Source organism: Ornithorhynchus anatinus, chromosome 8, assembly GCF_004115215.2.
Source record: "Ornithorhynchus anatinus isolate Pmale09 chromosome 8, mOrnAna1.pri.v4, whole genome shotgun sequence".
NCBI classification, from domain to species: Eukaryota; Metazoa; Chordata; class Mammalia; order Monotremata; family Ornithorhynchidae; genus Ornithorhynchus; species Ornithorhynchus anatinus.
Genome location: NC_041735.1, coordinates 50,488,625 through 50,511,940, shown reverse-complemented (window position 1 = coordinate 50,511,940; position 23,316 = coordinate 50,488,625). Strand labels below are relative to the sequence as shown.

The window sequence follows — 23,316 nt, the reverse complement described above, 5'->3', positions numbered from 1 at the left end:
AGAAGGTAGTGGCAGTCATAAATGGGGAGCAGAGAGTTATTCTTTGTTGCCGTTTGCATCTTGAGTTCCCACTGTGTTTGTTTAGTTAATCGTTTGTATTGAGCACTTCCAGTGTGCGGAGCACTGTACTTAGGAGGGTATAATATTCCCTGTCCACAACTAGATTACAGTCTAGAGGGGAGACAGACATTAATATAGTGCTTAGAACGGTGCTTGGCATATAGAGCTTAACAAATACCATAATAATAATTATTATTGTAAATAAATTACAGATTTGTACATAAGTGCTGTGGGGCTGAAGGCGGTGTGGGGGAGGGGCAAAAAAAGGGAGCAAATCAGGGTGATGTAGAAGGAAGTGGGAGGAATGGAAATGTGAGGGCTTAGTTAGGGAAGGCCTGTTGGAGGAGACGTGCCTTAAGTAAGGCTTTGAGGGTGGGGAGAGTAATTGTAGTAAGAGAGTAATGGGAAGAGGGAGGGTGTTCCAGCCAGAGGCAGGACATGGGTGAGAGGTTGGGGGTGAGATAGGTGAGATTGAGGTACAGTGAGTAGATATAGGCATTAGAGAAGCAAAGTGTGCAGACGGGGTTGTAGTAGGAGAGAAGCGAGATGAGGTAGAAGGGGGCAAGGGGATTGAATGCTTTGAGTATTCAGAGCATTGTCTTCAGCACTTGTGAAAATATGATAGCATTAGAACACTCAATCCCTGCTCTCAGCTACAGTCTGAGGGGGAGACTCATATAAAATATATTGCAGGTGGGAGAAAGAAAAGAATTGAAAGATGGACTTGTGGATCAGTATTAAAGAGTAAGTGTTTAAATAACTGTGTCTAAGTTGATAATAATAATAATAATGTTGGTATTTGTTAAGCGCTTACTATGTGCAGAGCACTGTTCTAAGCGCTGGGGTAGACACAGGGGAATCAGGTTGTCCCACATGGGGCTCACAGTCTTAATCCCCATTTTACAGATGAGGTAAATAAGGCACCGAGAAGTGAAGTGACTTGCCCAAAGTCACACAGCTGACAAGTGGCTGAGCTGGGATTCGAACCCATGACCTCTGACTCCAAAGCTCATGCTCTTTCCACTGAGCCACGCTGCTTCTCTGATACATACAGAGTGCTCTCCGGAGGGTTGTGCATCCATAAGTACTAAAAGGTGTTAAAAAGTACTAAAAGGAGCTGGGGAGATATGGCCTGGGGAGAAGAAAAATGAATTGAGGAAGACCTCCTGGAAGAGGTAGAATTTCAAAAGGGCTTTGATGATTCGGAGAAGTGTTCCATGCTATTCAGCAAACCACACTGGGATAGCCGAAGTTAAAAGAGGCAGTTTGGGATTGAATGGAGTTCTAGAGAATTTTCCTTTTCCCTAGAAGTACATAGGAATTAACTTGATGGGGTTTTCAAGAGGGAGTAGAAGGCAAACAAAGCAGAATCAGCTACAGTAAGGTATTTGTGTTGCCCTGCATCTCTAACTAGGAGACCACTTGCAATCAGTCATATTTATTGAGCGCTTACTATGTGCAGAGCAATGTATCAAGCATTTGGGAGAGTACAATACAACAGAATTAGCAGACATTCCCTCCCCATATCGAGCTTGCATTTATACGTCTAAATAAGTTTCAATATAATGTGTTTTTTTGTCATCACAACTATCATAATGACCAAACAGATTTTATTACAGTAAATAATTGAGAAACCCACATGCTTCCTGTAGATGGAATCCTGTTAGCTGATGCCTTCCATTAAAACTAAATGGTGCCTCTATTTATGGCAGTGAAACCAATAGAAAAAGAAATCAATATTCTGGCCTGTAGCCTTTGTCAAGAGCATAACAACGCTGCTTCTGATGTTGTGACCTTGAGCAATGGTCAAGGTGCAGTTTATTCTATCAGTCGATCTTCAAACTCCCATGTCAAAAATGGTGCCCTGTGGTTCTTATTGTCAAGACTGAATTCAGCTGATCCTAGTATTAATAACTGCTTGTATGGTGCGATCCTCATTGCTTCATGTTGCCTCTCCCCCTGTGATCCTCTGAGATAGTGGGGATCTGTGAGGTTTTATACAGAGACTCTCATGTGTGGAAGGTCATCCTGTCCATCCCCTGCCTTCCACCATCACACCAAACGCTTCAGGATCATTTAGCTTAAGTGTTTAAATAGCTTCAAAGTATTTCCCAACCCACACATTTTTCCAATCTACCAGTGTGTCACCAGCCCTTACTACTAATTTTAATTATTATTATTATTTTTAATACTAAGTGCTGGGGTAGATACAGGCTACTCAGGGTGGACGCAGTCCAATGTCCCATATGGGGCTCATGGTCTTAATCCCTGTTTATACAGTTGAGGTAACTGAGGCACAGAGAAGTGAAGTGGCTTGCCCAAAGTCACCATGCAGACAAATAGCAGAGCCAAGATTAGAATCCAGGCCCTTCTGAATCCCAGCCCTTTGCTCTATCCACTAGGCTTTCCTGCTTCTCAATTAACAATGCACAATACTTTTCACAGAGAGTTTCCTAAAGACCTGGCTGAAATTCTTTGGGTACCTGTTTTTTTTGGGTTTTTTTTCCCATGTGACTGGTTTATCTTCCTTTTCAATATTTCTAAGGGAAGAGAGCCAAGTGCCTTTTGGTGGACCCTGGTCCATTATGTCTCAGTCACTTCAGAAAACCTTGTTCTTATTTAAATCTTTGCTGCTAGACTTCAAGTCTCATTCTATGTTTGGAGGAGATAAAGAGCAAGTATTGACCATTGCTTATCTACTTGGAGACTGTTAAATCCATCTTGATGTTTCTAGGAAATATTGATAAACGTGACAACCCAGACTAGATAAGGGGAAGTTTCAGGTTCTTAGAATTTGAACCTTATATGCAACCGCGTAAATAAGAATACCCCATTCTCCTGTATCTCTGAGCCCATGTGGGACAGGGATTGTCTCCAATCAATTATCTTGCATCTATGCTAGGATTTCGCACAGTGCTTGGCACAAAGTAAGCGCTTAACACATACCACGATTATTATTATTATAATGTATGCTTACCCTGTGTCTTTTGGGTAGACCACTGTCAGGAATTAGGGAATGTTTTTCCAACAGCATGCATCTATCTGGGTAAAACAGGACTATGATTTTGGAAGAAATAGACGTGCTCATGTGTGTGATGCCTGAGAAGGCAGGGATACTGTGTTCTGAGGTTTCCATAAAGCAAGGTTAATCAGAAATATGATCCCTGTGTTATAGGGGAACTGAACAAGCACCCCTAGACTGTAATCTTCTGGTTGGAAGGAATCATGTTTGCCAACTCTTAGGTATTTTACTTTCCCAAGCACTTAATATAATTCTCTACATACAGCAAGACCTCAAGAAATATTGACTAATTACACCTGACTTATCAGGTTTTTAAAAATGGTATTTAAGTACTATGTGCCAGGCACTGTACTAAGCGCTGAGGTAGTTACAGGCCAATCAGGTTGGACCACAGTCCATGTCCCACATGGGTTTCACAATCTTACACCCCATTTTAGAGATGAGGTAGCTGAGATACAGAGAAGTGAAGTGACTTGCCCAAGGACATACTGCAGAAAAGGGGTGGAGCTGGGCTTAGAACCCATGTCCTTCTGACTCCCAGGGCCGGGCTGTATCCACAGACCCTGATGCTTCTCAGTCTTCTCCCCCTCCTTTGAAAGAACAAAGTAGTAAAATGAATGAAATCAACTTGCTCAGCATGTATTGATATTCTCCCTGGGGAGGAAGGCAGGCAAAGTGGACTATGGAATTCAAGAAAAATTATTGTCTAACTGGATTTTGACGAGGAAAGAGCCAATTTGCAGAAAAACTTGCTTGGGCATAAATCTCCCTCTCATATTAAACATACTTGTTTATGGCTAGGTTTGGGGAATAAGGTGTGTTTCACTATACGGCAGAGCACAGATTTCCCATCGCATACCTGTGCCCCAAAGTTCCTGGGCATTACCATTTCTTAGTAGAGGTTTGCTTTCATTCATTCATTCAGTTCATTCAATCGAATTTATTGAGCGCTTATTGTGTGCAGAGCACTGTATTAAGTGCTAGCTGCCCACCTCTCACCCACGCCTTTCTCTGGCCTGGAAAACCCTTTCTCCTCTTATCAGACAGGTAATTGCTCTCCCACACTTCGAAGTCTTATTGAAGGCACATCTCCAAAAAACCTTCCCTAAGCCCTCCTCTCCTCTTCTCCCTCTCCCTTCTGCGTCACCCTGATTTGCTCCCTTCATTCATCCTCCCTCCCATCCACACAGCACAAGTATATACATCTGTAATTTATCTATATTAATGTCTCTCTCCTTCTCTCTACCGGAAGCTTGTTGTGGGCAGGGAGTGGGTCTGTTGTGTCTTACTCTCCCAAGTGCACAGTACAGTGCTTTGCACACGGTAAGTGCTCAATAAATACTATTGATGATGATGCTAAGAGCTGTACTAAGCATTTGGGAGAGTACTATATAACAATAAACAGACAAATTCCCTGCCCACAATATTACAGTCTAGAGGGGAGACAGACAATATAAATAAATAAATCCTTTTGCATTTCACATATTAAATGTGGTGGTCCATTGGCTGGACCAATAATGGCGTTCTTATGTTTTTGTGATTTAGGACACAGTTTGCTTGATGGAAACAATGTGATGAGAGGAAAGCTTCTGGTTGGGCTTTTTCTGCCTAAATTAGTTTAGGGTGGAGCATGGAAAGCTGGCAGAGAAAAGAGGATTTCTTCTGCCCTGAGCTACATGGTGCTGTGGTTTAACAGAGGTTATACTGAGTTGGCAACAACTACTAGTCAATTGGAGGGGAATACTCAGATCAAAAGAAATATGTATTTGAAATAAAAAGGTAAAACCTGGTCTGATTGGGGTGAAAACATATTGGTCTGTAGAGCACAACTCTTCAAGAAGATTTTAATTTTTAAGAAGGAAAGGGCAGATAGCTAGTCATATATTGAATGTAAACATGCACATCATAGGGGTTTTCAGGGAGAGGGAAGTAACAATTTTCTCAATTCTAGTTTATGGAAAAACTGAAAACAACATCCTTGGGGCAGAGGAAGTAGAGAACCTCTTTCTCAAAAAGAAACATCATTCTGAGAGTATCCTCTGCTTTTAAGCCTTTCAGTAGTACTACTTGAGTAATGATTTGTTTCCTTAGCAATCAGTGCTTGCTAAGGGCAGCTGACGACAAGCAGATTTAGTAATCTTTTTTGTTTTTAAGGCTCTGAAGAGCTTTTTCTGGGGTAGTGAACACCGGGGGCTTTTTGAAGTTATTTTTGCTTTTTCCTCTTTCTCTAAAAGAAAGATGCTTGTGTTCCACTGTTAGATTGACTATCTACCCGTGGGCTTGGGAGCAGTGCGGGGGGGTGAGGGAGACTCTTCAAAAACAGGAAGCTACTCATCTGAACTTCAGGAAACAGGAATGGCAACATCTTACGTAGTTGGCAGCTATTTACACATTTAAGCTAGCTGATGTCAACGTCATCCGACGGGAAATGTAAGCCGTGGATTCACAGAGAATTGACGACAGGGCACCCTTTCAAACGCTCATGAAATTAAAAAGGTGGAGCGGGGAGGAAGTGGGGCAGTTTTGTGTCTCATTTCTAACACAGTACTGCAAATCTGGCTCTGGCTGTCTGGTCTGTAACGGAGCTTGTCGGTAGCTGGGCACTGTCTCAATGAGGTCGAGCTGGAGGAAAGATAAAGCTGCCCTGAGGCCATCTGCTGTAAGTTCTGGAGCCTTCCTCCTCTTCCCTTCTTGGTTTAGTTTCTACCGTAGATTCTGGAGCCCCTACTGCTCTCTGGGTTCTAATTCTACTGTAGGTTCTAGAGGCCCCTGTCTCCTGTGGGTTCAACTTCTGATGTAGGTTCTGGAGTTCTTCCCCCTACCCGCATCCCCCAACTCTTTGTCAGTTCTGGAGCCATCCCTCCCCTCTGGGTCCTAAATATTGTCCTTTTTAGAGCCTCCCCTCCTCTTTGAATTCTAACTCTACTGTAGCTTCCAGAGCCTCCGCTCTGCTCCAGGTTCTAATTCTATTGTAAATTCTGGAGCCACAACTCCATGTTCTGATTCTACTGGAGGTTCTAGAGCCATCTCTCCCCTCTGGGTTGTAATTCTAATGTTCTAATGTAGTTTTAATGTAGGTTCTAGGGTCCCTCTTCCCTACCTTTATGTGTTCAAATTCAGGGAAGCAGCATGGCCTAGTGGATAGAGCACAGGCCTGGGAGTCAGAAGAACCTGGTTTCTAATCCTTGCTCTGATAGATGTCTGTTGTGTGACTTTGGGCAAGTCATTTAACTTCTCTGGGCCTCATCTGTAAAATGGGAATCAGACTGAACCCCATGTGGGACAGGGACTGTGTATTTACTAGTGTGTATCCCAGTGCTTAGAACAGTGCTTGACACACAGTAAACACTTTATACCATCATCATCATCATCATCATCATCATTATGAGATTCCTTCTCTGCTGTTAACAGGACTTCTTCCTGCATGCTTGCTTCTGTGGCCTTGAATTTTTGTAGTGGGGATCGACAAGATGCTAGGACTTACAGAAATAAGAACCCTCAGTTTGGTCAGTTGAATAGTACCCACGGGGAAAATATGGTGCTCATGCATTGTGGTGGAGCTTTTTAAATAGGCTGGCTAAAATTCTTGGTTGGATGCAGAACATTTTGGTGTTTGAGCCTTGATATAACCAAAATGCAACTAAGTTTAAATTGAGAGCTTTCCTATATGAAAATTAAGAAGTAAGATTTTGCCTCTCCATTTATTCATTGAGTCGTATTTATTGAGCGCTTACTGTGGAAGCAGCGTGGCTCAGTGGAAAGAGCCTGGGCTTCGGAGTCAGAGGTCATGGGTTCGACTCCCGGCTCTGCCACTTGTCAGCTGTGAGACTGTGGGCAAGTCACTTAACTTCTCTGTGCCTCAGTTACCTCATCTGTAAAATGGGGATTAACTGTGAGCCCCACATGGGACAACCTGATTACCCTGTATCTACCCCAGCGCTTAGAACAGTGCTCTGCACATAGTAAGCGCTTAACAAATACAAATACCAAGATTATTTATGTGCAAAGCACTGTACTAAGCGCTTGGAGAGTACAATTTGGCAACAGAGACATTCCCTACCTAACAAGGGGCTCATAGTATAGAAGGGGGGAGACAGACAACAAAACAAAGGAAAACAAGTAGACAGGCATCAGTTGCATCAATATAAATAAATAGAATTATAGCTCTATACACATCATTACCAAGTCACTGAGTGTCTGGGTTTAAGAAGCAGTCTTGTTTTTCCTTACCATGGAATATCAGTAAATAGTGACAGCCGTGTGGATTTAGTGGAGTGTCTGAAAGTAAAGATATCCTGAGTATTTTCCAGGAGTTGAAATGATCACAACCTGATCCATGGTTGCTAAGAATTACGTTTGAATGTATGACATATACATTTGGTTGACTGGGCTTCCTTCTTTAATTTCAATTGCTCTGTGTATTTATTAAACATATGACTGACCCTCTTCTGACCAATGACTTGTATTAAATCATTTTGTAATCAGGTTTTGTGTAGCATGCATCCTCCTCAAAGGGAGATGGACTGAGGGTGTTTTTTGGTAATCATTAGCGCCAAACACAGAGATAAATAAGGAATGATATCACCTTTTTAAATTAAATACATATCTGAGGGGAGCAATCTCATGGTGTTTAAGATAGAAAGTTGTATTCGTTCCCCTAGGCTGTGACCTCCTTGTGGGCAGAGATCACTTCTACCAAGACCAGGGTTTTGTACGCTATTAAGTGTGTAGTTCACTGTTCCGCATACAGTAAGGGCTCAATAAATACCATTGATTCATTGCTGTGTTTTGTTTAATTTTTAAGATATTTATAAGGCAGGCTAAATCATGATATTTTCAATAGCAAAAGGGTGCTCTGCCTTGTGTGACAAATTTTAGCAATTCAGGTGTTAGTGGTTTTCCTCAGGCTATCACTTCTGATTCTTCATCTTCTTTTTGGGTCAGAGGGAGAATAAAACATTTTCATCGTATTTGGAATATGGTCATACTGGTGTGTGCTAAGCAACGTTCTGAAGGTCAGAGGGTCTGCCCTTAATTTTGTCTTCCCAAACTGTGAAGTTAAGCTTCAGTAACTAGAAGGATAACCTACTTTTCCTGGCATAAACTTGGTGTTGTTTGTTTTTAAAGTAATCTGTTATTCAGAATGTTTCCAGTACTGAGTTTCTCTTAATATAAATCTCTTCTCTGAAGACCCAGAGTAGATCCTCTGTGTGTTTTTTTTAAATGCATAACTATGTCCTGAATGTGGATATTGTTATGTCAGAAATGTGAATTGTTAGGTGTCTGATGTAAGGGGATTTACTTAAGGGAAATAATATTGTAGTTGGGCTTTGTTTTTTTAATGGCACCTTGAACACAGATCTTTTCTACTAAGTACAGTGCCTCAAGAGCTTTAAAAGTCACTAATAAGATTTCAAAGTGGCGATTAGAAAGTTAGGAAAGAAATCATAGAGGAGAGTAGAAGTCACTTTCTTTACCTCAATCCCAAGAACAGTCCCTTCTGAAAGTATCTGGTCTTCAAAGGGCTCCTACAGAAGTGTTGAGTTCTCCCTTAGCAGCCATAGAGGTGAATTTTGACAGTGCATTTTCTTTTGCTTGCCCTGATGCTTGATGTTATTTGTGTTTCAGGATTCAGGCCCTCAGTTAATCCCAGTGGAAGATGAAGTAACGGACACAGAAGATAACGAAGAGGAGGATTTAGGAGTTCTGGAGGATCAACGCAGCATAATTCTTCATCTCATTTCACAGCTCAAACTTGGCATGGATCTCACCCGGGTATGTCCTCTTCTTTTTCCCCCATCCAACCTCTAGCTTGGATTATGTTCATCATGCTAATTAGACCTGTCATTCCAGGACTGTCCATGGAAATTAGGGTCGTGGTGGTTACGGATAGTGACGGGGTGGTCTCTGATGAGGGAACCATTTCATCTTTTTAATATGACGGTGTTTTTCCTTTCAAAATTTGGAAACCCAACTTATTGTTCTGTTCATTACTCGTCCATCCTCTGAAATAGCTGAATAATAATAATAAGAATTGTGGTATTTAAGTGTGTACTCTGTGCCAAGTCCTGTGTTCATCGCTGGGGTAGATACATTTTTAACTAAGTTTTATTTTTGAAAGCAGTTCTATTCAAAATCTATATTAAAATGAGACTCTTACTCCATTATTTTACCAGGCGTAAATAATTTCTGGTGGAATCTGGGTAGACAAATTCACTGAAAGAGTGCCTTTACTCCTCTGTCTTTCCCCTTTCTTTCTTACCAAAGCAGTCATGAGGTCATTTTTGGTCTTTTGGGCTCATTGTTTCGAGAGGTAATAAACATAAAGGAGAGACTGGGGACCTACTGTGACCTACCTTCTGTCTGTTTTACTGCTCAGAGTACCTCCGGCAGAAGGGCCGGCTGGGAATATGAAAAGAAATAAACCTCAGAGCACCTCTGTGTGGATGACTCTCAAATCTAGCTCACTGTCCCTGACTGCTGAACACCCACTGTGTGCAGACCACTGTGCTAAGAACTTGGGAGAGTACAGTGGAGTTAGAAGATATGATCACTGCCTTCATAAAGTTTATAATCTACATGAGAGGCAGCTGCAAAATAAATCGCTGATAGGAAAAAAGGAGGTAGATATGAAGGTGTGAATGTTTAAATACAGTGCTTAAAAAGTAATATAGGCCAGTCAGTTCTACTCCTTCTTAGAAGCCATGGTAATAGGTTTGGAGAAAACAACTATTTAAAATATAACTTTGGCTTATTTGAGGATTGAGTTTTTCCAGGTCATGCATGTCTCCTCTTCATGAGCTTGCATCTCTAACCATTTCCTGCATTACCTTTGTACCTGACCCTAACATTTAATGGACTATATGTAGATTTTTTTTAAAGCTAGCTTGCTTTTTGAAGCACATTCATCTTTAAAATGTAAAGGGTGAAAAATATTAGTTGTTGCTCAAGAGCTAACTGGAAAATTTTCTGGTGTGACTATTTAACAACTGAAAAAGCACTCTCTTCCTGAGATCTCTTCATCCTTTCCAAATGAGCTATTCGCCAAAAATGTGATCTTTAGTAGCTGCTTATTCTCTTCCTGTATCTTGTGCTTTCTGTGGCTTGTTTATGAGTTAATTAACCTCTTTGTGGTTCCCCTCTGTCTCCTACAGGACCGTTGTTGTGGATGTAAAAATGTTTAAATCCAATTATAAACAACCATATCCTAAGATGACTTTTCCATACAATGAGTGAGTCTTAAAAATGGGGATTGAAATGGATTCTGCCTGGTGAAATGCAATGGCAATTTCAATCTGTGGCTTCTGTGGATTAGAAAAATGATGCTCTGTGAGGAAAGAGAAGGAGGGAAGGAGAAGGATGACAGTGGAGGAGGAGGAAAAGATGGGAGAGACTGGAAGAAGGAGGAGGGGTGCTGCTGTTCCCTGTTCCCCTCTAGACCACAAGCTTGTTGTGGGCAGGGAACGTGTCTACCAACTCTATTATATTGTACTCTCCCATGCACTTAGGACCCCGCTCTGTACACAGTAAATGCTCAATAAATATGATTGATTGTTATCCATTGTGTCTCATTCTCCATCTCAGTGTTCAAGTCAGTCAGCCAATCATATTTTTTGAGTGCTTACTGTGTGCAGAGCACTGTACTAAGCGCTTGGGAGAGTACAATATAACAAACACATTCCCTGCCTGCAGTGAGAGGCGAGGGAGGTCATGCTCTTTTCAGAGTCTACATAGCAGAAGCCGAGAGCTTGGTAGGAGCTGCTGGCCCACAGAACTCAATAAGCATGTGATCATGGACCATCTCCCATTTTCTTCCTCCTCTATAAATCCCTATGTGACCCCTCCCATTGGCAGAATCCAGGAATGCACATTTCTTTTTTTTTTAATGTATCTTGGAAGCCCTAAAGGTTTAAAAAATTTTCCAACTGAGCTTTGTTTGTCCGACATACCTCAAGCAGGAGATGAAACAGACAAAAATGCAGCATGGCCTAGTGGATAGAGCACGGGCCTAGGAATCAGAAAGACCTGGGTTCTAATCCTGGCTCCACCACTTGTCTGTTATGTGATACTGGGCAAATCACTTCACTTTTCTGTGGCTCAGTTACTTCATCTGTAAAATCTGTGAGCCACATGGGGGACAGGGACTTTGTCCAACTGGATTACTTTGTATTTACCCAGCAATTAGAACACATAGTAAGTGCTTAACAATACCATTAATATTATTATTATTATCATTATCATCATCATCACTTTACTCTGGGTTTTCCCACCTAATTTTGGAGAAGTCTTTTAACCACCCTCTCAAATGTCAACTTCTTGCATTCACCTTGTCAGCATTTGGGCATGACATTGGGGCAAGTTCTTTCAAAATTAATGGGGGCAGCAGCATTCTCAAATGTGAAGCCCTGGTTTCAAGCCCACCACCCACCTGTTAGATTGCTTGAGATACCCTCTGCTACTAAGTGGGAATGACAGTAATATTATTAACTCATTGAACTTTTGGCAAGGACTTCACATCACATGGTTCTGATTATTCAAGGCTCCCTAGGCGTGTAATTACTGGGGTGGATACAAGATTGGGTAGTGAGATCAGACTTTTTCCTCTTTATCCGCCTTTCCCAGAGAGTGGAACTTTGAAAAAAGACAAGTAAGTGTGTTGGGGGAGGAGGCCAAGCCTCAGGATACTTCCTGCCTTCACCGCCCCATTCCTGACTGCTCTCTCCACACAAGAATTGGTTTCAGGACTGTCGGGCCCTGCCCTCAGACTTAGGGAGACTTTATGGAGGGCGGGGATTCTTAGAATAGGGGGAGAGGTAAAAAGAAGAAAACACGGAAGGAAAAGAAGAAGAGGCAGCTGGGAGGTATGGGGAATCTTGGTGAAGGGGGAGGCAGAGCTCGTGGCCTAGTATCTATTAACATGCTCTTGGGAGTCAGAGGGACCTGCGTTCTAATCCCAGCTGCACCACTTGTCTGCTGCGTGCCCTTGGGCAGGTCATGTCACTTCTCTGTGACTCAGTTACCTCTTCTGTAAAATGAGCATTAAGACTGTGAGCCCCCTGTGGGACATGGACTCTGTCCAACCTGATTAGCTGTATCTACCTCAATGCTCAGTACAGTGCCTGGCACATAGTAAGTGCTTACCAAATACCTGTTTGGGCAGCAGGGTTTCTCTCCAGTGCTCCCTAAAATGATCTATGCTCACTTTGTGGCCACTTCTCCAATCAGGAGCTTTTGTGCTGTTTTTGACCTGTTTGTGCCTTCTGGAACAGGCAACTTGTGAAGTTGTTTTTGAGACCCAGCCACAAATGCTGGGATTCAGGATAAACAATGATACAAAAACACCCCTTTCTGGATCATTTCAGACTCTCCTCATCTGGAAGCTACTTCACCACCCTGGTCATGTGGACTGCCCTTTTCAATAACTTTTCCAGTTCTTCCTAGATGTGGTAGCCAAACTGCATGCAAGTATTCCAGGTGGCTGCCTATAGTTTTTTTAGTTTTCCATTCTTTTCTCAGTGATGTCCTGGATTTTGTAGGCACTCTAGTATACCTTACACTGACTCCAGATTCTCTTTTCTGAATTGTGACTACCTCAGAGCCCATCATGAAGTAGTTTTAATTTGGATATTTTTTCCCTCTGATTACATATTTGTTCATCTCAAAGTTCATCTGCCATTGTTCTTCTCACTCTCTCAGGTTTCTGAGGTCCCACAGTCTTTTCCCAACAGTGGATAGAGCATGGGCCTGGGAGTCGGAGGGTCATGGGTTCTAATCCCAGCTCTGCCATGTTGCTGTGTAACCTTGGGCAAGTCACTTCACTTCCCTGGTCCTCAGTTACTTCACCTGTAAAATGGGATTGAGACTTTGAGCCCCATGTGGGACAGGGACCATGTCCAACCCTATTTGCCTGTATCCACCCCAGTGCTTAGTACAGTCCCTGGCACTTTGTAAGCGCTTAACAAATACCATAATTATTGTTTACCACATGGCAGCACATTGCAGTGTACAAAATAGGACATTTCACGATGTGCTCCTTTTTCCAGATGGTTGATGATATTGTTATAATACCAGCCCCATCATCAGTTCCCGGACAACTTCTCTGTTTACATTTTTCACCCCAAAAAGTGACCAGTTGTCCCTTTCCTCTGTTTCCCTTCTTTTAGCCAGTTTTCTGCCAATCAGAAAACAAACTCTCCAACTTGATGACAATTCTGTTTTTTAAAAAGTGTTTGGTGAGGAATTTAGCCAGAGGCTTTTGAAAACCTTAATATATTCTGAACAATGATTTTCCCCTCTTACTGACCCCCTCTACAAACTTGAGCAGATTAATAAGGCATGGTCTCTCCTTAGCAAAGCACAATATGGAGGTAAGAAAGGCGTCATGCTTTCATGGGTTTTGTAATACTTATTTAACTGTTACTTCACTGTAGTTTCTACTCACTTGAAAGTATAAAAATGGCTTGCCAGTGTGTATTTCTAGGGTCAGCTCTGTGGCCCTTTTTACCAATGAGCTATCCCTGCAGTCACTCAGTGCTGTGGCCATTTGTAGCAATAGTTTGCACACACTTGCCAGAATTCCACAACTTTACTTTTAAATGCTAGTGATATTTTTAGTAGTGTTTGTTAAATACTTACTACGTGTTCTACTATGCCAGTGTTCTAAATGCTGAGGTAGATACAAGGTAATCAGGTTGGACACAGTCCCTGTTCCCCATAGGGCTCACAGACTATGTTGGAGAGGGAGGATTTAATCCTCATTTTACAGATGAAGTAGCCTCAGTTACTTGCCCAAGATCATACAGCAGACAAGTAATGAAGCTGGGTTTAGAACCCAGGTCCTCTGACTCCCAGGTCCACGCTCTTTCCATTAGGCTATGCTGCTTCTCTCAATCTAATTTATCATTTTGATTACAAACGTCTTCCCTTGGTAGAGACTGAGGTGAGACAAACTCCTTTAGCCTATTCCTTTCCTTCTTTGGGAGTATCTTTACTCCATAGTCAAATGGCTTAGCTGATTCCCTCCCAGACTTCCTGCATTTTGTGTCTTTGAAGAATCTTCTATTATTGGTTTCAATATTCCTTGCAAGGTGCTCATCAAACTACTTTAGGGCTTGCCTAATTCGTGTTGGTATTTGATCAACCAGTCATCACTGATTGTGTGTGTGTGTGTGTGTGTGTGTGTGTGTGTGTGTGCATGTGTGTTTACAAGTCCATACATTCATAAAAATGAGTGACAGCAGTTTAACTTTCCTTGGTACTCAAAGATGATCCCCTGATGGTTAAGTCTTCCTCATGCAAGCAGAATACCAGTGGGACATCTTCTTGGGCTTACCTAATTAGTATTTACCTAATGATGGGAAAACCAAAGATCTAATGATCTTTGATGGGAAATCTAGATCTAATGAAGGGAAAACCAAAGGACAGCTCTCTCTCTGGGCCTGGCTGTCCAGAAGCAGGACATCTAATTCAATTACGTAATGAAAGCATTAACTTCACACTCCTGCAGCCCTGTTTGAACATAGTAGTGCCTGTTTTAGTTACTGTTTTTCACAACCGAGGATCAGTCCAGCTGTATCTTTCCAGCAAGTTCCAGACTAATAATAATGATGTTGGTATTTGTTAAGCACTTACTATATTCTAACTGTTCTAAGCGCTGGGGGAGATAAGAGGTAATGAGGTTGTCCCAGGTGGGGCTCAAAGTCTTAATCCCCATTCTACAGATGAGGTTACTGAGTCACAGAGAAGTTAAGTGGCTTGCCCAAGGTCACACAGCTGACAAGTGGTGTAGCCGGAATTAGAACCCACGACCTCTGACTCCCAAGCCCGGGCTATTTCCACTGAGCCACGCTGCTTCTCGACTAGCTTTTTCCGAGAGTAATAGCCAAAATAGCTAAAATGGTGGAATCGCTTCTCTTTGTCCTTAATGCTTTGGGCAAGTCACCTAACCACTTTGTGTCTCATTCTGACCCATCCGTGAAAGAAAATGCTCTGAATACAAGGAGAATGGTGGAAATGAAATGTATCATCATAGTCAATCAGTAGTATTTATATTTAATTTTTTTAATGGTATTTGTTAAATGCTTACTATGTGCTAAGCACTGTACTAAACACTGGGGTAGATATAAGAGAAGCAGCGTGGAGAAGCAGCGTGGCTCAGTGGAAAGAGCACGGGCTTTGGAGTCAGAGGTCATGAGTTCGAATCCCAGCTCTGCCACTTGTCGGCAGTGTGACTGTGGGCAAGTCACTTCACTTCTCGGTGCCTCAGTTACCTCATCTGGAAAATGGGGATGAAGACTGTGAGCCCCACGTGGGACAACCTGATTCCCCTGTGTCTACCCCAGCGCTTAGAACAGTGCTCGGCACATAGTAAGCGCTTAACAAATACCAACATTATTATATAATCTAATCAGGTTGGACACAGTCCCTCTCCTGCATAGAGCTCATAGTCTCAATCTCCATTTTGCAGATGAGGTAACTGAGGCACCGAGAAGTGAAATGACTGGCCCAAGGTCACACAACAGACAAGCAATGGAGCTGGGATTTGAACCCAGGTCCTTTTGACTCCCAGGCCTCTGGTCTACCCACTAGGTCACTGAACACTTATTGTGTGCAGAGCACTATACTGAACACTTAGGGGAGTACAATACAAGCAGCATGAATTAGTGGATAGAGCATGGGCCTGGGAGTCAGGAGGACCTTAGTTCTAATCCCGGTTCCACCACTTAACTGCTGTGCAACCTTGGGAAAGTCACTTGACTTGTGGCTCAGTTATCTCATTTCTTAAATGGGGATTGAGACTGTGAGCCCTTTGTGAGACAGGGACTGTGTTCAACCTGATTAGCTTATATCTACCTCATTGCTTAGTACAGTGCCTGGCACATAATAAGCTCTTAACCAATACCATAAATACAAAAACAAAGCCCAGCACAGTTGGTAGTCAAATTCCCTGCAAATTCATCCAGAATGGGGTGGTCTGATGCTGCTGCTGTGTTTCGGAGTTTCCTATGGTGGTAGGTAGGTTGATAATGGGAGAGCCGGGTCTTTATAGATCTTTAAGTGAGCAGGCACAGCTGTCCCACACATTCCTTAGGACAGTCCAAATGGATGGTCATCACTCTGTGTCCTGAATCCTCTCACAGTGTTGACCACTTAACACTGCAATTAAAAGTGCACGATTACTCAACCCCTTCCCAGATCCATGGGCCTTTAAAGTTGATTAATGGTTGATCATATATTGAGCAGAGCCCTCTTTCTAATCTCAGAAGAAGAAAAAGTAAATTCTGTTCATTATTTTAATGGGAGAGAAGGCAGCGGCTGTCAATAGCCCCATAAATTTATTCAAGCCAGTTTTGCCCATTTACAGGGCATGAGCCTGGATTGCTGGGTGATCACTCATGGTCTCCTTCTCAGGCAAAAAGCCTAATTAGCTCTCTGTGGTTTTTGGAACCTGAGGACCGTGTCCTTCTCTCCTCCCGGTCACCGCTGCCAAAGGGGTGAGTGATTGAGCGGGATGTATGTTTACAATCAAAGAAATAAACTAGGAGAAAACACAAGGAGGGATCAATAAATCTAGTGGGATTTTTAAGAAGATTGGAAATAATCTGTTTCCTACATCCTGAGATTTTACTTGCTCAGGCCCATTTAGTGAGGTTATAAATAGCATGTACCATAATGGGACCACCCCGGTCTTGGCGTTGAGGCCATTTAAAAAAAAAATTTGTATTTATTAAGCTCCTTTTATGTGCCAGGCACTATACTAAGCACAAGTTAATAAGGTTGGACACAGTCCCTGTCTCATATAGGGCTCGTAGTGTTAATCCCCAATTTACAGTTAAGGTACCTGAGACACTAAGAAGGTAAGTGACTTGCCTAAGATCCCCCAGCCGACAAATGGCGGAGCCGGGATTAAGGGAAGGGAACGATTCCTCCTCTTGGGGTTCGCCTCTCCCTCCCTTTGGCAGGATCTCAGCCCCTTGGAGCCTTAATGCAGGGGGCCACAAGAGTGGGGGCTGCTGATATTTTGGGGGGGGCAGGAGCAAAGCCACATACCCAGGAATGGGGGTTGAGGTCAAGTGAGACTTCGATGGAAATTTAGAGGAGATATTCAGGTCACCCCTGGCTGGTGGATACCAGAATGGAAAGATCTAGTTGTGGAAGGCCCGTCCCAGAGCCCCCTGGGACAGCACTCTGTAATAATTAATAATTGTGGTATTTGTTAAACGCTTACTGTGTGCAGGCACTCTACTAGGCCCTGGGGTGGATACAAGCAAATCAGGTTGGAAACAGTCCCTGTCCCATGAGGGCCTCACTGTCTCGATCTCCATTTTACAGATGAGGGAACTGAGGCCCAAAGAAGTGAAGTGACTTACCCAAGGTCACACAGCAGACAAGTGGCAGAGCCGAGATTAGAACCCACGACTTTACTTTATGACTCCAGGCTCTATCCACTACAGCATGCTGCCTCTCTACCCCATGACGCATGAGAAAACCTGACTCTTGGAAGTCTTCAGCACTGGATGTTTTTAAGGCAGACTTTGGAGGCCCAGCCTGGTCTTTGGCTGACCTGGAACTCCAGTGATGATGATGATGATGATGGCATTTGTTAAGCGTTTACTATGTGCCACACACTGTTCTAAGCACTGGGGGAGATACAAGGTAATCAGGTGGTCCCACGTGGAGCTCACATTCTTAATCCCCATTTTACAAATGAGAGAACTGAGGCACTGAGAAGTTAAGTGACTTACCCAAAGTCACACAGCTGACAAGTGCCAGAGCCGGGATTAGAACCCACGACCTCTGACTGCCAAGCCTGTGCTCTTTCCACTGAGACATGCTGCTTCTCTGCTAAACAGAATCTCTGGAGTGGCCGATTAATTAATAGCACTGCATGACTGTTCATTCATTCCTTCACTCATTCATTCATTCAGTTGGGTTTAGTGAGTACTTACTGTGTGCATAGCACTGTACTAAGCACCTGGGAGAGTACAATATAACAATAAACAGACACATTCCCTGTCCACAATGAAATTACACTGCGCAGCACTAAGCGCTTGGGAGAGCGAGTGCATCAGAAGGGATGTTCCCTGCCCACAAAGAGTGTGTTTAATCTAAGAGGAAGAAGATTCCCTTTCAAAAAAGGAAGGGATGAAAGAGGAACCTAGAATCCAGCCCCTTTGATTCTCTGTAACAATGTCTATGTGATTCCCTCTGCCCCTGTGCTGGGCTTAACATAAAAGTCAACTCCTGCCCAATTATCTCCTAAAAGGCTCAGCAAGGCATTTCAGATGTCACCTGGAAGCACCAAGCACTTTTAGAAAGTTCTTGGCCTTAATGATAAATTCATTCATTCATCCAATGGTATTTATTGAGCGCTTATTGTGTGCAGAACACTGTACTAAGTGCTTGGAAAGTAGAATTCGGCAACAAATAGAGACAATCTCTACACAACAATAGGCTCACATTCTAGAAGTGGGGAGACAGACAATAAAACAAATCAAGTAGACAAGCATCGGTAGTATCAATATAAATAAATAGAATTCAGCTATATACACACAATAAAATAGAATAATAAATATGTACATATACACCCAAGAGCTATGGGGTGGGGGGGGATAGAGCAGAGGGAGGGAGTAGGGGCGATGGATGGGGAGGGGAGGAGGAGCAAAGGAAAAGGGGGGCTAAGTCTGGGATTCCATAGCAGAAATACTTATCTATAGATTATATATTATAATGTATTCATTGATATTTATACTGTCTCCTCCTATAGACTGTAAGCTCGTTGGGGGCAGGGAAAATGTCTACCCACTCAGTTGTGTTGTACTCTCCAGATACATAGTACGGTTCTCTGCATGCAGTAAGTGCTCAATAAATGCCATTGAAGAAATGGAAATACATTTCTGAGATTTCTGATGACTGTGGTATTTGTTAAGCGCCGACTAAGCCCTCATTTCCTCTTCTCCCACTCTCTTCTGTGTCACCCTCGCACTTGGATTTGCTCCCTTTATTCACCCCTCCCTCAGCCCCACAGCACTTACGCAAGCTCCTTATGACAGGGAATGTGTCTGTTATGTTGTTATTTTGTCCTCTCCCAAGCCCTTAGTATTCATTCATTCATTCATTCAATAGTATTTATTGAGCACTTACTATGTGCAGAGCACTGTACTAAGCGCTTGGGATGAACAAGTCGGCAACAGATAGAGACAGTCCCTGCCGTTTGACAGGCTTACAGTCTAATCGGGGGAGTACATTGCTCTGCACACAGTAAGCGTTCAATAAATACGATTGATTGATTGATATGCCAAGCCCTGTACTAAGCATGGGGTAGATACAAGATAATCAGGTCGGACACAATCCATATCCCACATGGGGCTCACTGTCTAAGTGGGAGGTGGACCAGATATTGGATCTCCATTTTACAGATGTGGAAACTGAGGCAACAAGAAGTTAAGTGACTTGCCCAAAGTCTCCCCACAGGAAAGTGTCAAAGCTGGGATTAGAACCCAGGTCCTCTGATTCCCAGGCCCATGTTCTTTCCACTAGGCCAAACTGCTTCTCATGGCCTTGCAAAGAATGAGACCTAAACTTGCAGAAAAATTATCTGGGCTTTACCTATCTTGGGAATTGTCAGTTGAAGTGCTTGGGCTGGGTTGCCACTGCCTCCTCGTCCTCATCCTCATCATCCTTGTCCTCTTCTTCATACTCCTCTCCATCCTTGGCCTCTCCATCTCCTCCTCTTCCTCCTCCTCCTCTTCCGATCTAACCTTCAGTCCTGGAGGGGTAGGCCCGGGACACTCTTCGGCCCAGTATGCACAAAGTCACAATACACAGGTGGGTCAGGCAAGCTTTACAGTTCCCACAAATCAATGTGAGGCTACCAGCCTCGGTGGGTATTATGGGAGGTGTCAGCAACCTCAATATGTCCTACTGAAGAGATTCTGATTGTTAGACTTTGAGAGCTTCTTGAATTATACTGAACACGGTTTTTCCATTTTCCATAATTCCCAGCACCTTTGCGTCTTAGTAACATTTAAATTGATCAGAGAACCGGCAAGGTGTCTTGAAGCAGCATAGCCTAGTGGAAAGAGCCCAGGCCTAGGAATCAGAGGATCTAGGTAAGACACTTAATTTCTCTGTGCCTCTATTTCCTCACTGTAAAATGGGGATAAAATTCCTGTTCTCCCTCCCTCTTAGACAGTGAGCCCCATTCAGGACAGGGACTGTTTCCGATGTGATTATCCTGTACCTACAGTGCTTGGCACATAGTAAGCCCTTAACATGTGCCAAGTACATCCATGGCTAACATCTCAAAAGAAATAGGAGTTTCATTCAATCTTCTAATGCCCCTGGATGTTCCTTCTGGGATGGGTTCTTTAGTATGGCTGTAATGGAGGAGATGCTGTGCTTTACAGAGCAGAGAAAGCGAAAAAAAAGCTCAGTCTATTCATATTATTCAGGAAAAAAGTCATCATAATTAGGAAGTCTGTGAGCATTCCCATGTGCTGAATGTTCAGTGGTATCATGGGCAAAAAGCCAGATATTTCCACCTAGCGATTTCTCTGCAAAGAAAAATAGTTGAATTCTACTTAGGCTGTCATTTTAGTGGAAGGTTTAGGCAAATATGATCCAAATGTCCTGATTGTTGTGCCTAATCAGAAGTAGAAACCCAGTTTGAAGGTGACAATACATTTTCCTTTTAATCAGAAGTAAATATTCAGGAATCATATTAAAATAAACTTTGGATTTTTTAGGGTACACTTCTGTCTTATTTTATTTCCTTTTTTCAAGTTTTGAGCTTCCAATTGGAAAAAAAAAGATTACATTGGGAAAGGTTCCACAAAATCCTCCTTTTTAAATCTTCCAGTTGGAGCATGAATGCAGTAGAAGATTCAGTTATCTACTCCCGGTTGTAAGCAATCCCACTTAAAATCTAAATGAGTGCAATGCAAATCTGCACACTTGGATCTGCCCGCTTTTTTCCCCTACCTCAGCCCCACAGAATTTATGTACATATCCATAATTTATTTACATTAATATCTTTAGCCTGTAAGCTCAGTGTAGACAGGGAACGTGTCCACCAACTCTATTATATTGTACTCTCCCAAGCACATAGTACAGTGCTCTGCACACAGTAAGCACTCAATAAATACGACTGATTGATTGAAAAGGCAATTGCAGCGTGCAGCAACTGGCCTCAGAGCAGGCAGAGAAGAGGGTGGAGAGGAGTGCAGCAGTGTTGGAAAGGGCAGTTATGGAGAGAAAGTGGGAGAAAGCAGTGGAGGAGGTCCTGGATAACTCAAGGCAAAATTTTTGTTACAGCTTTACATTTTAATCCCAACTTTACCCAATCCTAACCGTTCCTTCTGGTCAGATATTGCTACTTATGCCAAAGTCAACAGTAAACAAGACCAGTTCAATTTGCTCCTGCATGAGGTGAAAATGTACTCAACTCCATTCTCTCTGTCTGGATCTGTTAGGGTCACTTTAATGTTGGCTGCACCAGTGGCATTTTCTAGATTTAGAAAGCACCGAGACAGTTGTCTTGCGTGTGCTTGTCTCCACCCGTGCTCCTCCAGGAATCGGGTAGCCAGCCTTTGGTCATGACCCAAACTCATTGTGAGCAGGGAATGTGTCTGTTTATTGTTGTATTGTACTCTACCAAGCGCTTAGTAAAGTTCTCTGCACAGAGTAAGCACTCAGTAAATACGTCTGACTGACTGACTGCTTCTGAAGTGGGGGTTTAGAAATCTGTTTTTCACCATCATCCTGAGCCTGGAATCAGGTTCCCATATTAGGAGGTTGCAGGCCAGTTGTTGATTTTTTTTATCCTACCAGGCAGTGAATGTTGTGTTGCTATGGATGTTATTATTATTATTTGAGTTTTTTTGTTGATGCCCAGAACTTTGAAACACTAATCTTTCGAGTACATTTTTAAGGCAGTTTGGTATTTATAGGATGTTTATGAGGTTGGTGGGGAGGAAGAAGGGAAGAAAAAGGAAAGTAATTCTCAGAGCTTTGCAGTCTACCCAATTGCTGTTCTAATATTAAACAGTGGTGTGGCGGGGGAGTGAGTAATAGACCCTAATGTAGACGCAGATGCCAGCAGACAGGAACTGCAGGGGAGGAGCAGGCCCAGAGAGGATTGTAGCAAGCACTGAAGGATGAATGATTTGTCACCACAGAAAACAGTGGAAAGCTAAAGGCACATTAGGAGGGCTCTTCTAAGCAGTGCAGGTTTTTTGGCTAAGTTGGGGGTGAACCATAGTTTGGTTTGAGGGGTGGTTTTGTTTATTTTTGCTTTGTGGGGGTTTTTAATGGATAGTAAAAATCAAAACAAAGCTTTCCTCTGATCTCTTCTTAATCAATGTGTGCAAAGCACTGTACTAAGTGCTTGGGAGAGTACAGTACAGAGTTAGTAGTCCCTCAAGGTGCTGATAGTCTAATGGAGGAGGCAGATATTAAAATGTTACAGATATGGGAACAGCAGAGTATAAAGATATATATATATATATATTTATACTGTGGTGTTGGGGGTAGGGTAAATATCAATTGCTGAAGGAATGCAGAAAGGAGAGTGAATAATGGGAGGAAATGTGAGATTAGTCAGGGAAGGCTACTTGGAGGGGTTGTGATTATAGTAGGGCTTTGAAGATAGGAAGAGTGATGATTTGTAGGATTTGAGTGGGGAGGGAGTTCTGAGACAGAGAGTGGATGTGGGCAAGGGGTCAGTAGTGACAGAGATGAGATTGAGATACAGTGAAAAAGTTGGTGTTAGAGGAGTGAAGTTACTGGCTGGAATAAGGTGGGAGCTTAGCCAAGTTAGGAGGTGGGAAGCTGATTAAGTGCCTAAAAGCTGATAGCAAATAGTTTCTCATTGAGGAGATGGTTGGACATTAGAGGTTTTTGAGGAGTGGTGAGATGTGCACACAGCATTATTTTGAAAGAATGATAGCGACAGTATGGACTGGGGAGGGAAGAGACAGGATGCAGGGAGGTCAGCGAGGAGACTGATGCAGTAGTCAAGGTGGGATAGGATAAGCGGTTGGATCAGCATGATAGCAGTTTGAGCGGAAGGGAAGGATGGATTCTAGAGACAATGTGAAAGTAGAACCAACAGGATTTGGTGACAGTTTGAAGTTTGAATGAGAGAGGAGTCGAGGATAAGGCTTGTGAAACTGGGAGGATGGTGGTGGTGTCTACGGTAATAGGGTTTAAGGGGGAAGATGAAGAGTTCTGTT

At 42.9% G+C, this 23,316-nt stretch overlaps 1 protein-coding gene across 4 annotated transcripts in view; it reads left to right on the top strand.

Annotated features, from left to right (window-relative positions):
- Nucleotides 1-23,316, top strand: part of OSBPL10 (oxysterol binding protein like 10) — a 211,179-nt gene that overhangs the window by 161,412 nt on the left and 26,451 nt on the right. For all 4 annotated transcript variants that reach the window (XM_029070744.2, XM_029070747.2, XM_029070746.2 and 1 more), the window contains one exon: nt 8,711-8,857. In XM_029070744.2, the coding sequence (XP_028926577.1) occupies nt 8,711-8,857 (147 nt within the window). The remainder of the gene's footprint in view (nt 1-8,710; nt 8,858-23,316) is intronic.